At 32.1% G+C, this 18,397-nt stretch overlaps 1 protein-coding gene across 1 annotated transcript in view; it reads right to left on the bottom strand.

The window, feature by feature from the left end:
- LOC143042061 (uncharacterized) overlaps nucleotides 1-18,397 on the bottom strand; it is a 57,221-nt gene that overhangs the window by 12,590 nt on the left and 26,234 nt on the right. The window contains exons 14-16 of the mRNA XM_076214300.1: nucleotides 17,684-17,935; nucleotides 12,031-12,267; nucleotides 9,024-10,775 (exon numbers count right to left, since the gene is read on the bottom strand). Coding sequence (XP_076070415.1) covers nucleotides 9,024-10,775; nucleotides 12,031-12,267; nucleotides 17,684-17,935 — 2,241 coding nt within the window. The remainder of the gene's footprint in view (nucleotides 1-9,023; nucleotides 10,776-12,030; nucleotides 12,268-17,683; nucleotides 17,936-18,397) is intronic.

The following is an 18,397-nucleotide window of genomic DNA, read 5'->3' as shown; positions in this document are numbered from 1 at the left end:
GGTTACACAGTTAGCTATAAAGCTAATCTTCCCTGAGGCCCTCATGAAATACAATGAAATATAACAAACAATTACAAAATATCAAACAGACACACATACATGAATAATGAAATAAAAAATTGTTATGAAATATACAATTTTCAAAACAGGCAAAAGTTACAAATTCATATATGACATGTATAGTATTGGCATTAACAATATCATAAGTTTGAGTAAGTGTGAAAATTATTATGCATATAAAAAACGCACAGCATCTTAATCTTCCATCAAGTAATTTTTTAAATCTTTTTTGAATGAGCTTGTACTTGAGGTTGATTTTTTCAGGGATATTGGTAAGTTATTCCATAAAATAGATCCTGAATATATAAAAGATTTCTTATAAAGCTCTGTTTTGGCTTTTGGAACTTGTAAATTTTTGCAAGAGGCATTTCTCAAACAATATTGGTTTATTTCTGGCATTTCTTTAAATTTTTCAGTGAGATATACAGGGGCTTCATTCTTAAGGCATTTATGCATCAAAACTGATTTGTAGTATGAGATTCTGTTCTCTACTGTCATCCATCCAATCTGTTTAAACAGTGGAGCTGATGATGAAAGTGGATCTGCATCTAAAATAAGTCTTGCAGCCCTTTTCTGTAATTTTATTATTCTGACTAGCTCATTTTTAGCACAACCACTCCAAATAATACAACAATAATCTATCAGTGGGAGAATATAACCATTATAAAATAATTTTCTTAGATCAATATTTAGAAATTTCTTGATTTTAGAGAGTAAAAAAAGTCTAGATGAAATTGATGAACATAAGTAATTAATATGGCCTGTCCAGGACAGATTAGAGTCAATTCTAACACCTAAAAGTTTTTCAATTGATGATTTTTGAAGAATATTATTCTCAATAGTTAGAACTGGTTCTGCTTGATTTAAACGCAGCCTTTGTCTTGTACCTATAACCATACATTTCGTCTTGTCCGAATTTATGAACATGCTATTTTCATGACACCATTTTTCAACACATTGGAGATCATCTTGTACTTTTAATTGCATATCACCAATAGTCTTTCCTGATGTATGCATAGTTGTGTCATCAGCATACAGGTCTGTATGGCAGTTTTTGATGTGTAATGGAAGGTCATTTATGAACAAAACAAACAAAATGGGACCAAGTATTGAGCCCTGTGGAACACCAAAATTTATAAATTTTTTATCAGAAAACTGATTATTTATATGGACTTGCTGTGTTCTTTCACTCAAATATGATTTAAAAAAATCAACAGTACCTTCATGGAAGCCATAAATTAGAAGTTTTTTACATAGAATTTCATGATCAACAACATCAAAAGCTTTCTTAAAATCCAAGAGGACTGCCAAATTGATATTTCCATTATTCATTTCATGTAACCATTTATCAATAATATTAATGAGGGCAGTTTGACATGAATGGTTAGGTCTAAAACCAGACTGGGAAGGGTGTAAAATATCAAACTTTGTCAAATATTTATACAGATGTTTAGATATATGTCTCTCAATTAATTTTGATAATGTTGGCAAAACAGATATTGGTCTGTAATTGCTAGCTACATTTTTTTCACCAGATTTGAAAATTGGAGCTACTTTGGCATTTTTTAAAACAGATGGATAAATACCAGTATCAATCATTCGATTAAAAATGTATGTTAAGGAAGATGCTATGAAAGGAGCACTAAGTTTTAAAATCTTCGGACCTATATTATCAGAACCAGAAGATGTCTTAACATCTAGTTTAGTTATTTCAGCAAATAGTTCTGAAACTTTTACTGGAGGAATGATGAATTTATTATGCCTTTTTTTTAAGAATTTCATTTGTACATAGTTTGTCAGAGTATTAAAATTTGAGTTGCTTGGTGCCCTTATTCATGTTATTAACTATGCCTTAATTTTTCAACACATGAGGTGAAATAATTATTGAACGTATTAGCTATTTCTTTATGATCGGTTGTTTTATGGTCTCCAGTTGTAATAAGTTCATGTGGTTTTGATGGATTAGATGGATTTAGGCTGTGAATACATTTCCATAGTGTTTTAGAATCTTTTGAGTCCTTTATCATATCATTATAATATTGCTGTTTAGATGTATCAATGATATATTTTGTTCTGTTTCTCCAGAATCTATATTCAGCCCACATTCCCAGTGAGTGATATTTATCTCTCATTTTTCTTGCATATGAGATTTCTTTATTGTACCATTCAGGCTGTCTGTCTTTTTTTACCCTCTTTTTCACAATAGGGGCATGTTTATTTAAAATGTTATTAAAAATGTTGTACCACATTTCAATACAAACAGATGGGTCATTTTCAAATTCAATATGTTGAAAAGGTGCACTTTTTAAATCTTTTAAATAATTTTGCTCATTAAAAGTCTTAAAATTTCTATAAGTGATTGTTGAATGAGAATGTTTTTTATCATACAATTTCTCTTGTCTTGTCATACATATTGGATAGTGATCACTAATAGAATATTTAGAAACATGAGCCTCTTTAACCATGCTTAAACTGGTGACATATATATGGTCAATCAAAGTTTTTGATTCATTTATTACTCTAGTTGGTTCCTTAATTACCTGTTGAAAGTTATAAGTTTCTAGAGCAGTTAACCATCTTTGTGGTATTTTATTGGGTTGTAAACAATTTATGTTAAAATCTCCCATAAGGATTACATCTGAATTATATTTCATTGCAACCTTAATCTCATCCTCAAACTTATCTATCCAACCAATTAGTGACTTGGGTGGCCTATAAACAAAGCACAATAAAAAAGATTTCTTATAGCTGGGTTTAACTTCAAACCACATAGTTTCAATATTACTTATTTCAAAATCATTTTTTCTAGAAAAGGAGGTGGTTTCTGTTAAATAGACAGCCCAGCCACCCCCACCATCGGTTAGTCTATCTTTCCTTTGTAAAATATATCCAGGTATATCTATTTCTCTATCAGAAGTATTTTTACCCAAAAAAGTTTCACAATAACCAATTATATCTGGTGGATTTAGAGTGGACATTAGATTGTATCTAATCTCATCAAACTTGCATTCCAATCTATTAACATTGTGGGAACATATTTTAAGACCTTTGCATTTGTTAAATCCATATGTTACAAGATCATCATTTTCTGTATCCTTATCAATAAGATAAGTATTGTCAATAACACATAAACATGATACACATATTATATAATAAGTAAATAAAAATATAAAAAAATCCTCAATACTCAAAGTGTCCCCAGTGACTTGTATTACAAAAGTATTTGTTTTGTACATTATGTCTGGAGAAACTTGAGATGGCAAAGATAGGGATATGTCTGGTACCTGCTGAGAGGTTGTATCAAATTGATTTAATGCTGATGTCATTTTATCAGAGTTATTAATTACATCCTTATGCTTAGATAATTGGTAAAAAGATTTTGAACAGCTGGTTTCTAATTTCTGATAATTAAACTAAATCCTTAATACAATAGAGACATGTGCAGGAAATATTATTACATTCTTGACATATGTGGTTTAAAATTTCAAAAGAATTTTTCAAAATTTGATTGTGTAGGGCTTTGTCTTCTTTGCCATCACCCTAATTATAAAATTCACAGAATTTTTCTTTGTGACCAAAATTGTTACAAGAGTGACATAGAACCTTTCTACCATGTCTACATGATTTTGAATTATGATTTGGTTCACCACAGTGAACACAATACCTATCTGATTGATCTGTATGCTTTAATATACTAACATGCATGTTGACTGATCTTAGGAACGCTGATGTCCCTTTTTTTGACAAATGAATTCCATCATGATGAAAAAAAGAATAAGAAAGATTGTAATTCTTATCATAAAACATGTTTGTATGATCAATAAATTGTATGTTAAACTGTTCACATAGGTCTTTCAGCATTTCATTCGGGTTATGCATATTAAGTCCTTTTCTGGGTAGAATTCCAGAAACTACAAATTTACAATGTGGGTGACATTTGATATTCAGTGTCTTATCTTTTTGGCCCCTAATTCCTAAAATGTTGGGACCAAAACTCCCAAAATCAATACCAACCTTCCTTTTGTGGTCATAAACCTTGTGTTAAAATTTCATAGATTTCCATTCACTTTTACTAAAGTTAGAGTGTGAAAACTAAAAGTATTCGGACGACGACGACGCCAACGTGATAGCAATATACGACGAAAATTTTTTCAAATTTTGCGGTCGTATAAAAACTTAGACTGTTAACATGACTGATTATATATTTTTGACTAATAAACTTTCCATTCTCAATTTTATTTATTTCCTCATAATCTTAACTTATTGAAAGTTTATATATCAAATATTTGTCACTGCCCAAGCATGTCAATTGTTGCAAAATGCATATCCTCGATGATGCTCAGTATTCCGTCATCACATGTATCTAAGGTAAGCCATTACCACAGCTGTTTAGTGCTTGAAGAGTATAAATGTTGTCAACCCGCCTTCAATTGTAGTTTTCAAACTACAATTAGCGAATAATGTTAGGGTTTTTCTAACCGTACTACCAAAATCCCAAATATGTGTCTTTCGAGAAGATTATAATGAAAAATAATCCTCGTTCGGGTCTATGGCAGCCACAGCTAATATCAATCCCCTTTTTGCTTGATCTATAATTTCAACTTCATCTTCAACTTTTGGAAAGAAAACGGCAGTTTGGAATTGCTTATTTTATTTAAAATTTAAAAGTGATCTACAGTTCTTGAAATAGAATGGGTATTTTTCACATGCGTCTGTTTGTTGGATGCCTGGAAATGACTGTTAGTGTATACAACAAACATTCGTACTAGCAGAAACATATTTGTTACTAGGTTCCAAAGTCGAAAGGTTCTGTATTATAGAAAACGTATTATTTATCAAAAGATAAAAGATATATAAATTACGTTACATTGACACCTACATTGACGTTCCGTGCAAAAAACGTTCAATTTGGACGTGGTAACATTTTGGGGAGACATGGAAAACTTGATTGAAATTGATGAAAAATTAAACGTTTCCTTGACATTGAAGGCTTAAATAAGTCTTTTAAAAAATCACATTTCAGTAGTAACATTTGTTTTCATAGTTCATTTGTCTGTCACAAAGTTAAAATACCCTTAAAAATCTTGAACAATGGACCTACAGTAACATTTAAGGGAGACACGGAAAATACTGGAAAAAAATAAAATGAGAGAAGCTGTGTCAGAAATAAAAATGTTTTCGTAAAATTCAATAAAATCACATTTGCATGTAGAGGTGGCTAACCTTTTCTATGATTTATGTGAAAATATTTTAATATCGAAGTGCTTGCTTTTATTTTTGTTAACTCGAATTTTCAAATCTTACAGATCTATGGAATTTAGAAAATGGCCACTAGATTGCGAACTGACATGCTATTTATCGAACCCGTTTCACATCATGAATATGATCCTATTGTATCCCACCTGCACAAATTTCATCGAAATCCATTCAGTAGTTTTTGTTTTTTCTTTGTTTATATTTGGATGGTTAGTTATTGTTGTTACGTCTTACACGGCAAAAATGGCAGTATAAACACGGAATCGTTGCTTAAATATGTAATAATACATAACATTAAATTTATTAAAATCTCGTTTTATTAAATTTCGATTAAAATGATGAATCAAGACAAGTAATTTTTTAATAATACGCAGAATTGGTTTGTTTTTGTCCTATTTTTGCATCAATAAAATGGTCAAATGAAACGGATAACCGGCGTTTTGCATTTGCGCCGATCTGCATTTCATTTGCGCCGATTTTTGTTTTCATTTGCGCCGATTTTATTACAGGTAAATTACAGGTGAATAGATATAAGAAGATGTGAGTGTCAATGAGAGAACCTTCCATCCAAGTCATGTTATTTTTCATTTATCATTATAGACCTCTTCCATTTGCCACTTGTACAAATGTAATGAATTGTGAATCACAACGTGTATATAACTGTTGTCCCCTGCTCACCACTGGGAGGTGGAAGAAGGCCTACAAGATTCATCTCCAGACTTTTTTCCTTGTTGACCGTATCCGTAGTTCTTTAGCATCTGTCTTTCGGACATTTACCACATGGTTATGCTCGATCTGTGTTTTGACAATAGAATCCGTGGTAACTCTGACTTTTGAGAACACTGACCTTCCGATATGTATGGCCCTCGATGATTAAAGAATTTACTTCTCGGTCCGTTTCAATGTGCAATATGACCATCAAGTTTCAACGAAGTTCCAGAACAATATGAATCAAAATTAACTTAAACATGGATCAAAAACAATTATAACCAGATTTTACCAATGGTATAGCACAGTACATGTACAAGTTTTAACTTACCTGTAAATCTAATTAGGAGCAAATATAAAATCGGCGCAAATGAAAAATGAAATCGGCGCCAATGAAAGAATGAAAATTTTCAGAATCGGCGCAAATGTCATACGCCCAAATGAAATATAGACCGAATACCGTGCGTAACGTCTGTACATTTGTGTAAAATTCCTGAAAAAAGGACTTATGCATTCCTATAATACAATCGCTGTTACAAAATATTAAACTCGCTTTTATGCTGACAAAGAGTAAACAAACTAGGGATAGAATGAGATAAGATACATGTATATGATTCTATATTTAGAGTTAGTTTACTTTTGATATGGGTACAGAGGAATTGGACTGGAGTTTTTTCACCGTTTATATGTAGGTCTGTGATTTCAAATTATTTCTGGTAACATATTTAAGATCGAGAATCAATAAATTAGGGGTCCGATCCCGAAATCCCGAATATAAAAGGAACGAAATTCCAATCTTTTAAGAACCATAACTCCTGAACAGTAAAAGTCAAAATCGTCATTATTGAACTTGACCTCTACTTTGTCATCAGTAACAACATATTAAAATTTGGGAAGCTTTGGTAAAACAGTTCATGCGTAAATGCACGGACACGACTGGAAACGCCATTTCACAATCTTTCAAGAACCATAACTCCTGAACGGTAAAAGTCAAAATCATCATTATTGAACTTGACCTCCATTTTGTCATCAGTAACAACATATTAAAATTTGGGAAGCTTAGGTAGAACAGTTCATGCGTAAATGCACGGACACGACTGGAAACTCCATTTTTCAATCTTTCAAGAACCATAACTCCTGAACGGTAAAAGTCAAAATCGCCATTATTGAACTTGACCTCCATTTTGTCATCAGTAACAACATATTAAAATTTGGGAAGCTTAGGTAGAACAGTTCATGCGTAAATGCACGGACACGACTGGAAACTCCATTTTTCAATCTTTTAAGAACCATAACTCCTGAACGGTAAAAGTCAAAATCGTCATTATTGAACTTGACCTCTACTTTGTCATCAGTAACAACATATTAAAATTTGGGAAGCTTTGGTAAAACAGTTCATGCGTAAATGCACGGACACGACTGGAAACACCATTTTTCAATCTTTCAAGAACCATAACTCCTGAACGGTAAAAGTCAAAATCATCATTATTGAACTTGACCTCCATTTTGTCATCAGTAACAACATATTAAAATTTGGGAAGCTTAGGTAGAACAGTTCATGCGTAAATGCACGGACACGACTGGAAACTCCATTTTTCAATCTTTCAAGAACCATAACTCCGGAACGGTAAAAGTCAAAATCGTCATTATTGAACTTGACCTCTATTTTGTCATCAGTAACAACATATTAAAATTTGGGAAGCTTTGGTAGAACTGTTCATGAGTAAATGCACGGACACGACTGGAAACTCCATTTTTCAATCTTTCAAGAACCATAACTCCTGAACGGTAAAAGTCAAAATCGCCATTATTGAACTTGACCTTCATTTAGTTGTCAGTAACAACATATTAAAATTTTAAAAGCTTTGGTTGAATGGTTCATGAGTTAATGCACGGACAACATTTTATTGCCGCCCGCCCGACCAACCGACCGCCCGCCCGCCGTACATCCCCAAATCAATAACCGACCTTTTTGTCACAAAAATCCGGTTAATAAAATTAACCCAATTAAACTTTCAATTTGTTAAGATAAATAACTCACTTAAATCAGAATCATAATAATATACATGTTCCAGACTGTATGGGTATTTGGACCGTAAGCGTACGGTCTGGACCATATGCATACTTTTTCAAAATACGCATACGGTCGGACCGTACTCATAGGGTCTGACTAATATTAAGAAGTTGGTCAGGTTTATTACATACAAATGTATATATAACAAGTATCAAAATAACTTCTATCTCAAATTAATATAAAAATTTCAATTATAGTAATTTAAATAAAAACTTAATATTTTAAATTTTAAAAAAATCACGCTTATTTAATGTTAATCTCCTGTATTAAGCATGTCAGTAATTCATTAATTTCAGCCAAGTATGCTCACTGACATTCTCGGAAGTAAACATAATGTGGGAGGACAATTGTTGAAGAATATTTGGGAACTTTACAAAAAAGTGCATATGCAAAGGAACATGCATGAAAATGTAAAAAAAATATGACGTTCCTTGTGGAAGCAAATGTCACCTTGGGCCAGAGTAACACAAAAGGATTCACGGATATAAAATCAAACAAATATTCAATTTCAATTGTTCGCTTATTCACTTTACCCATCTTATTGTAATAATAACAATTTGTATAACTAATAATAATTCAGGATTTTGATAAATACTTGTTTGAATTTAACCCATATGATCCCAAAACATGTTTGGTCAGCTGGACCGTACGCGTATACTCATATGGTCCGACCGTACGAGTATACGTATACGGTCCGGACCGTACACGTACGGTCCAAATACTCATACGGTCTGGAACATACACATATCTGAGTTTGTTACAGAAACAATCTATAAAATTCCTCAATTTTTACTTCAATTGATTGTAGGAGAATCTGAGAAAACAATCACAAACATTAAAATAGTACTGACATTTGATAATAAAATATTTGCTATATTATCAATTTAACTAAGTTTAGACTCCTTCTCCTATATTAAATTGTTACCTTTGTCAACAATAACTTTAGCCAGTTCTCCTACATGTTGCAGCTTCTCATTGGCAATATTAACAATAACATCAACATCAAGTTCTGTAGTATCACCAACAACTGTAATAATGGTCTGTCCTGAAGGTATGGTACACATAGCTGTCTCTTTGTATGTTTTCTTTGGTGAAATTGGCTCGGATTTACTTCTATTATCCTGCTCCTCATCATCATTATCATTACCTGTCTGTAAATGTATAATAACGTTATTCTTTTTTTCCACTTGACTGATTTTAGCTTGTCCCTGTTCACTTCTCATATGTTTCACAATGCCAGCTTTTTTTATGGTGTATTTCTTTCTATAAATAGATCTGAGTATATCATCCATCTTCTGTTTGGTGTCTTTGACTCTTTTAGAATTTCCCTGAATATAAACAGAGATATTATCAAGGATCAGTGTCAAATGATCTTTTGCAGACTGTTCTTGAAGAGTACTTAATTCGATTTGGTACTGTTCTTGTAACAGTCTGATCTCTGAACTTGACAGCTGTATCTTTTCTTTAGAAGCTGCATGACAATAAAAGATGTTAGTGACTTTTTCTCTCAAGATTCCTTTGTTTTCTGCTGATGTCTGATAAATAACGATAGTTTTTGAATCAGCCACAACAATTTTAACCAAAGCTTTCTGATATTCCATTTGAACAGCCTTGATCTCCTTATTCCATATGTCAGTTCCTATCAAAACACCCTGTTTGTCATCAAGATGTATTGGAGTTTCAATGATTGATTTCTTTAGCACATCACAAGCAGTCACAGCCCCTTCATCTGACAAAGAATACATTGTAATAATATTGCCCTCTTCAATATTCCAAACCCCTAAAACTCCCTGCTGTTTAATTTGTTGACTTACATATGTTTTCACCTCTGGTATTTTCAAAAATTCTATATATTCAACAGAAAATTTCCCAACAGTTACACCAGTAAGTTCCTGTATCTGATCAAACATCTTAACCTTAGCTGCATTAACATGACTTGACCTTCCAGTGAAGATCACTATATGCTTTTTCCAATCAATCTGAATATGCAGTCCTTCAAATTCCTTTTCCATGTTATCCAAAAAATGTAAATGCAGTAGAACAAGAAGCTGAAAGTGTTTAAGACTAACTTCTTCTGTAACTTGAAGTCTTTTCCTATCATGCTCAGCAGCAACATCTTTCATGACAATGCCAATTTTTTCTGCCACCTCATCAACAGGAACCTTATGACCTACAATAACCATCTTAAAGTCCTCTGTGATAACTGTGACAGCTACATTTTCAGGATAAGAAATGCTAATTTCTCTCAGATGTTTCAACACATCATTCCAAGCTCCCTGCAAGATTTGGATTTCATTCACAGTAAACATGTTGAAAAATTTCTCAGTTTCTGTTGTTACTGTCTTTGTCCATGTTTGGGTCAATTTTCTGCAGTCTTTGACTTCTTCAGTTAAAGTACAGTTAACCGTAAGTGTATCTTTTATCTCTGTTATATCTGGCCATTCAACATCGGCATAGTGTCGTGAAAGTTGTTTCTCAAAAGCTGTTTTATTTGTGTCAGAATTGAGAAGGAATTCAATTTTTTGTGGATTAACATTTTGTATCACAATTGGTTTAAGCGATTTGAATTTTGGTCCATCGTCATCTAGTGCAGTCTGACCTAGACATTCATAATACACTTGTACTTTAAGAAGTTGACCTTCAACTGTGTGTTTTCTGTTACAAACCTGGAGTGCACCTAAAACAAAATCAATAAATTTTCCATGTGTTTGAACAGTTTGATATTAAAAAAAATCATGATATTATGATAAACATTATTTCAATTGATAATAACTGTAAAGAATGCTATGAATTTCAAGCCCCTGTAATTTATGTTTATAAGATTATTTATTTCTAATTTTGTACTGAGACATAACTATCGTACTAATCTGATATTCTTTGTCTGTACTTTTTTATCTCGATATGTATACACTGTTAATGTCATAAGTAGACTCATAACACTATGTTCTAAAATCAAGTTTATTTTTATATACCACTGAAAAAGCCTAGAAATAAAAAGAAAATAATAAAAATAAAATGTAAATGCTTGTACACTATCATTCATTGCATTGTCCCTGAGTACTAAGATATAGACAATAATAGTGTATTGACTTGACATATCAACAATATAAGGATGAGGCTTAGAAACAGAGAAATGGGAGGCTATGCCGTGTTTTTTCCACGTTTCTGGCTGAATCCTAACATCGTTGATATGTCAAGTCAATACAATATTATTGTCTTTATACTGCAATGTAGAAAAAAAACATTTTTAAGTGTTGTTTATTGTTATTTATTTGATTTAAATATTGGGAAAATCACCCTTTAAAAGGCCTCATATCTGGCAAAGAAATAAACAATACAATGAAATGTACATTACCTGTTGAAACCAATCCATGGTGAACAAATTCATTTGAGTATGGACTAGAATAATGACAATAAGCATAAAACATAATGAACTATAGGATTTAAACTAGATGTGTCAAAGCGACACGAATGGCCCCGTCCCAAAAAGTTGAAAAATCTGCAATTTCAATAACACATGTGGACACAAAATTTGTATAACTGTGATTTTCAATAATTTATCAAAGTCCAAAGCCCGTAATTTCACCAAAAATTAGCGGAGCCAAACGAAACTTAAACTTGATCTGTAACTCATCGTGAGTAACTCACATACCAAAAATCAGCCCTATATCTGAAAGCGTTTAGAAAAAAAAGTCTGTATAATTGTGATTTTCAACAATTCATCAAAGTCCAAAGCCTGTAATTAAAGCAAATTACAAATAAAGCAAAAATTTATTAGTATACCTGTTATTTGTACAATAGTTGGATAATTGCAGGATAAATGATGTATACCTTTCTGTGATGAATTTATCTACAACAAAGATTACTGTATCCTCTTATGACAATAAACCTAACCAAGGGATTTATTAATGGCTGCTTTACAACAAACTTACTATCAGGATCAGTAAAGTACACCAGACATTTCCCTTCATCTTCAACTAACTTCACTTCTCTTACACCTTCCACCCCTGATGTCCTTTTATTGTCAAAGTAGTACTCCATTGTAACTGATGAGGTAGTGTCTTTGAATCCACTGACAACAACACAGTCTGTTATTGGTACTGTGTGTATGCTAAGATGGCTGCCATCCAATGGTCTCATCATACATGCTGTCTGTAACTTCTCAATATCTATAATACAGTTTTAATATGGATGTAGAGAGTCTTATAACAACAACACTTTAGGGACTGCTGCAGAAATTTATTGATCGACATGATTCGGTGCCTAGGGCACCGTCATCAGGATAAAAACAATACATAAAATCATGTTGAAGTACAAAATCGGGTTGTTAAAATTTAAACGTCACAATGTTACAATGGTAAGTAACGTTATTAATAGCAACGTACTGAAAGTGAAAGTGAGTGTTCATTGCAAGTATGTAAATAAACTATAAAAAGAAATTAAAATAAAATGTTTTTGTTGTGAAAATGTTTGTTACAGTGAGTTGACTGTTAGTGTTGCTCTCCACCAATTGCAACTCATTCAAAATTTTGACCAAATTGCAATTTGTTTTATAAAATCAAATTGTTCAACTGGTCAGAAATTTGAACCAACTGCTGTAGAAAACCACAGCCAAGTCATGAAAGTGCAAGGTGATAAAATAAAACATACTTACAATCCTATAAGACTTTAACTCCACTTTAATGATCTTGTGACAAAATTAGGTTATCAGTTTGTATAGTTATATTATATTCATTTCCATGCTGAAGGGGAACTGTTTATTTTGAATTGCTATTAAATTGTCCAAACTAAGCTTTCATATAGTTTTTCTTTCTAAAAGTATTCTATATTTATAAGAATCAGACATTATGTGAATTAAAACATTTCATATTCAGTAAAATATGTGTAAAATTTCAATATATGTTTGTAGGAAGTTTCCATGGGGGAGATAATAACTTTTCTTTCAAAAAGTCTTTATTCAAAAGAATAATATTTTTGGTTATCTCCCCTGAAAACTTATCAATAGCATATTGTTATTTCACACATATTTTACTGAATATATGATGTTTTATTTAAAATGATATCTGATTCTTATAAATATAGAATACTTTTAATAAAACAAATAGCGATTTGGTCAAAATTTTGAATGAGTTGCAATTGGTGGAAAGCAACACTAATAGTCAACTCACTGTAAAATTATTCTGCCAACATGTGTTTGTCCTCTTGCATCGTGGAAAGAATAATACAATAAGTTGTCAGGCTGTGTATAGACTGTATAGGTTGTGTGGTCTGAATGTTCGGTTAGTGTTGCTCTCCACCAATTGCAACTCATTCAAAATTTTGACCAAATTGCAATTTGTTTTATTAAACCAAATTGTTCAACTGGTCAGAATATTGAACAAATTGTTCAGTCAAAATGTGAAAGTGCAAGGTGATAAATTAAAACATACTTACAATCCTATAAGACTTTAACTCCACTTTAATGATGTTGTGACAAAATTAGTTTATCAGTTTGTATAGTTAGTTATATTATAGTCATTTCCATGCTAAAGAGGAACTGTTTATTTTGAATTGCTATATAATTGTCCAAACTAAGCTTTCATATAGTTTTTCTTTCTAAAAGTATTCTATATTTATAACATAGGATTGTAAGTATGTTTTATTTTATCACCTTGCACTTTCATGACTTGACTGAACAATTTGTTCAATATTCTGACCAGTTGAACAATTTGGTTTTAATAAAACAAATTGCAATTTGGTCAAAATTTAGAATGAATTGCAATTGGTGCAATTGGCTGTGGTTTTCTACAGCAGTTGGTTCAAATTTCTGACCAGTTGAACAATTTAATTTTATAAAACAAATTGCAATTTGGTAAAAATTTTGAATGAATTGCAATTGGTGGAGAGCAACACTAACAGTCAACTCACTGTAAATTTCTTCCCCAAAATAGATGACATTTTATCAGCAATTCCGTACCATTTCCACTGGCTTCCCATGGCCAGAGATACTGCTTCCAATCGCGTCAGGAATGCTGTAAAATGTTTCAGTCGCCGAAAGTAAAGGACAAAGTATAAATATCACTAGTCTATGTTGAATTTTAACTATGTGTTTGTTCATCAAACTATCGGGAATGGCCAGTAATCCGTAAAAGTGGATTACTGGCCATTCCCGATAGTTTGCCAGTCGAAATGGTACGGAATTGCTGATAAAATGTCGTCTATTTGGGGGAAGAAATTTAACAGAACATTCAGACCACACAACCTATACAGTCTATACACAGCCTGACAACTTATTGTATTATTCTTTCCACGGTGCAAGAAGAGGTGCAACAAAAACATTTTATTTTAATTTCTTTTTATAGTTTATTTACATACTTGCAATGAACTCTCACTTTCACTTTCAGTACGTTGCTATTAATAACGTTACTTACCATTGTAACATTGTGACGTTTAAATTTTAACAACCCGATTTTGTACTTCAACATGATTTTATGTATTGTTTTTATCCTGATGACGGTGCCCTAGGCACCGAATCATGTCGATCAATAAATTTCTGCAGCAGTCCCTAAAGTGTTGTTGTTATAAGACTCTCTACATTTTATGTTTTTTATCATAACAACCCTGCATACCCTCGGGTATCCACTTTATGGACTCGACCGTACTACAGATTCACCAGGCGTTGGTTCTCTTTCGTTTGTAATTGAGTTTTAATATGGGTATAAATATACCAGTACAAATTCAATAACTGTCTGTATCTTTTCTATTGTCCATGAATATAAAAATAAGGAGATGTGGTATGACTACCAATGAGAAAACTATCCACCAAAGTTTAAATGAAGTGGCTGTGGGCAATATATTAATTAGGCAACTGTATTGCCTTCAACAAGAACAACCCATATCGTATTATGGCAGCTTAAAAAAAAACAGACAAGAAAATATGAAAAAATTCAATTGAGAAATCTAACATTCTTATCAATATAACAAATCAATATATGAAAAATCAAATATGACTAAAGAGAACCAACAACAACCACTAAACTACAGGACTCTTACTTGGGACAGGCACATTAAGAATGTGAAAGGGTAAAACATGTTGTGGGATCTCAACCAGCCCCTTTACAATCTAGCCGAAGTGGAGTAAAAACACCAGTAGTACACATAGTAATACTCAGTTTAAAAGAGGTCAGAGTCCAATGTTAGTTAAGGTTTCAGACGAAACTTTGCAAAATGATAATAATCAACATAAATTAACAAGGCACTGCTAGCCGTTACTGATATGCTAACTCCAGACTTTTATATAACCGATTGAAAGATAATGTCATCAAATGCAAATTTAGTTAAATACATTCCTTAAGGGTTTAATATCATACCATCATAAAATATACAACATAATAGGTATCATGAAAATAACTGGTTTTATAATACATTTGCAATGTGTTTACGTACATTTGTATTTGTCTTTGGTCGTTTAAAAAAATAAATGCACTTTCAAAAGTTTGTTTATACTGCTCATTTGTTTATAATCAAGGTACTTTATATACACCTATTTTGATCATTTTAATACCCAATCAAACATAACCAGATGCTCCGCAGGGCGCAGCTTTATACGACCGCAGAGGTTGAACCCGGAACGGTTGGGGCAAGTATGGACACAACATTCAAGCTGGATTCAGCTCTAAATTTGGATTGTGATTAAATAGTTGACACAGCATAGGTTTCGAACACAGAATGAATGTGGTCTAATGAACTTAAAATATTTTGTTTGCCTTTGAGCAATTCACTATGCTGTTGAATATTAATCCTCTCAAAAAAATGTTTGAAGAAATTTTCTTTTTATTTATGAAATCTAAAATGAGAAAAATTTAACCCCCCTCCCCCCCCCCCCCATTTTTTTTTCACATCCCCCTTTCCCTTTTTCCAAAACTGATCTCAATTCAAATTTCTAATGGAGTTTGAAACAATAACTACTCATTTAAATACATCATAACATATTAAAATGTAACAAAAGGTGCTTGTTATCACTGATTGGTAAAGATTGTTTTAATTTATCAGTTGGTAGTAAAAGTGAATATACATTGTTTATTGTATAAAACAATGATTTAAGTTGAATCAACTACTATTCTGGACAAAGAAAGATAACTCCAATCAATTGAAAATTTCTTGCTATTGCACAATATTGTGCAATTAGATATTTCTTGCTATTGTGCAATACTGTGCAATTGAAAATATTTGCTATTGCACAATACTGTACAATTGAAGATTTCTTGCTATTGCACAATACTGTGCAATTGAAAATTTCTTGCTATTGCACAATACTGTGCAATTGAAGATTTCTTGCTATTGCTGAATACTGTGCAATTGAAAAGTTCTTGCTATTGCACAATACTTAATATAATAATTTTGGATCCTGTTTTGAACCAACTTAAAAACTGGGCCCATAATCAAAATCTAAGTACATGTTTAGATTCAGCATACCAAAAAAGCCCAAGAATTCAATTTTTGTTAAAATCAAACTGAGTTTAATTTTGGACCCTTTGGACTTTAATGTAGACCAATTTGATATCGGGACTAAAAATTAAAGAAACTACATACACAGTTAGATTTGGCATATCAAAGAACCCCAATTATTCAATTTTTGTTAAAATCAAACTAAGTTTAATTTTGGACCCTTTGGACCTTAATATAGACCAATTTGAAAACGGGACCAAAAATTAAGAATCTACGATTCAGCATATCAAAGAACCCCAATTATTCAATTTTTGATGAAATCAAACAAAGTTCAATTTTGGACCCTTTGGGCCCCTTGTTCCTAAACTGTTGGGACCAAAACTCCCAAAATCAAACCCAACCTTCCATTAGTGATCATAAACCTTGTGTTTAAATTTCATAGATTTCTATTTACTTATACTAAAGTTATGGTGCGAAAACCAAGAATTATGCTTACTGGGGCCCCTTTTTGGCCCTTAATTCCTAAACTGTTCAGCCCTCAACTCCCAAAATCAATCCCAACCTTCCTTTTGTGGTCATAAGCCTTGTGTTTAAATTTCATTGATTTCTATTTACTTATACTAAAGTTTTTGTGCGAAAACCAAGAATAAAGCTTATTTGGGCCCTTTTTTGGCCCCTAATTCCTAAACTGTTGGAACCAAAACTCCCAAAATCAATCCCAACCTTCCTTTTGTGGTCATAAACCTTGTGTCAAAATTTCCTAGATTTCTATTTACTTAAACTAAAGTTATAGTGCGAAAACCAAGAAAATGCTTATTTGGGCCCTTTTTGGCCCCTAATTCCTAAAATGTTGGGACTAAAACTCCCAAAATCAATCCCAACCTTCCTTTTGTGGTCGTTAACCTTGTGTTAAAATTTCATAGATTTCTATTCACTTTTACTAAAGTTAGAGTGCGAAAACTGAAAGTATTCGGACGACGACGACGACGCCGACGACGACGACGACGACGACATGATACCAATATACGTCCAAAATTTTTTTAAATTTTGCGGTCGTATAAAAACTATTGCAGTTAAATATATATAAAAATTCATTTTATGAAAGTAAAAGTATTGGACAAAGCCCCATAAAACAATATTACTTTTATTCAATTTTACCTGGTGGTTGTTCAAATGTAACTACTGCTGTGCCTTCTGCCTCACCAAATATACACTCTATTGGAATACATTCAGATTTAACTTCCAGAAAATTCTCTAGTCCATCTTTGGTGGTTGTAGGACTGATATTTGTTATAAACACTTTATCATCATATTTTGGAACCATTTTTTGTGGAGGTGGTGGGACACACCGTTTTGCTTCTAGTGTCTGCCCATCAACTCGAAGGTTTTTACTCATTACTGCTTCAATGGCTAAAATATTCAAGGAGAAATGGTATTTATCATGAAATAAAAAAATTACATGTTCTAAAGAAGTAATTTTTCAAACAAAATGAACACCAGATTTTCTAGTATTTGACCTTTAGTTGGTTTGTGGATGGTGACAACTACAAACATTATGCTTCAAATATTTTTTTTAAGTTTTAGTTTAAAAATTAAAAAAAAAGTGAGTTTGTGTAAAAGTAAATAAGACAAGCAACTCAAAATTACATCAAACAAAAGATCATCCCTGCTGTTTGCTTGGGTTTGTGTATTTTTAGTTGTTCAGTGTTTTGTAACCTGTTGTTTGTCTTTTAATCCTTTTTCTAATTTTGCCATTATTATTATTTTAATTAAGAATTTTAATTGTCTGTTTGGTATCTTCTGCTTTATATCTTAAAGATCAACATATTGTCTTTTATACTGCCCTCGTTCTATTTGAGCAGTCAAAATGCA

Source organism: Mytilus galloprovincialis, chromosome 8, assembly GCF_965363235.1.
Source record: "Mytilus galloprovincialis chromosome 8, xbMytGall1.hap1.1, whole genome shotgun sequence".
Taxonomy (NCBI): Eukaryota; Metazoa; Mollusca; class Bivalvia; order Mytilida; family Mytilidae; genus Mytilus; species Mytilus galloprovincialis.
This window is presented reverse-complemented; position numbering and strand designations above follow the sequence as displayed.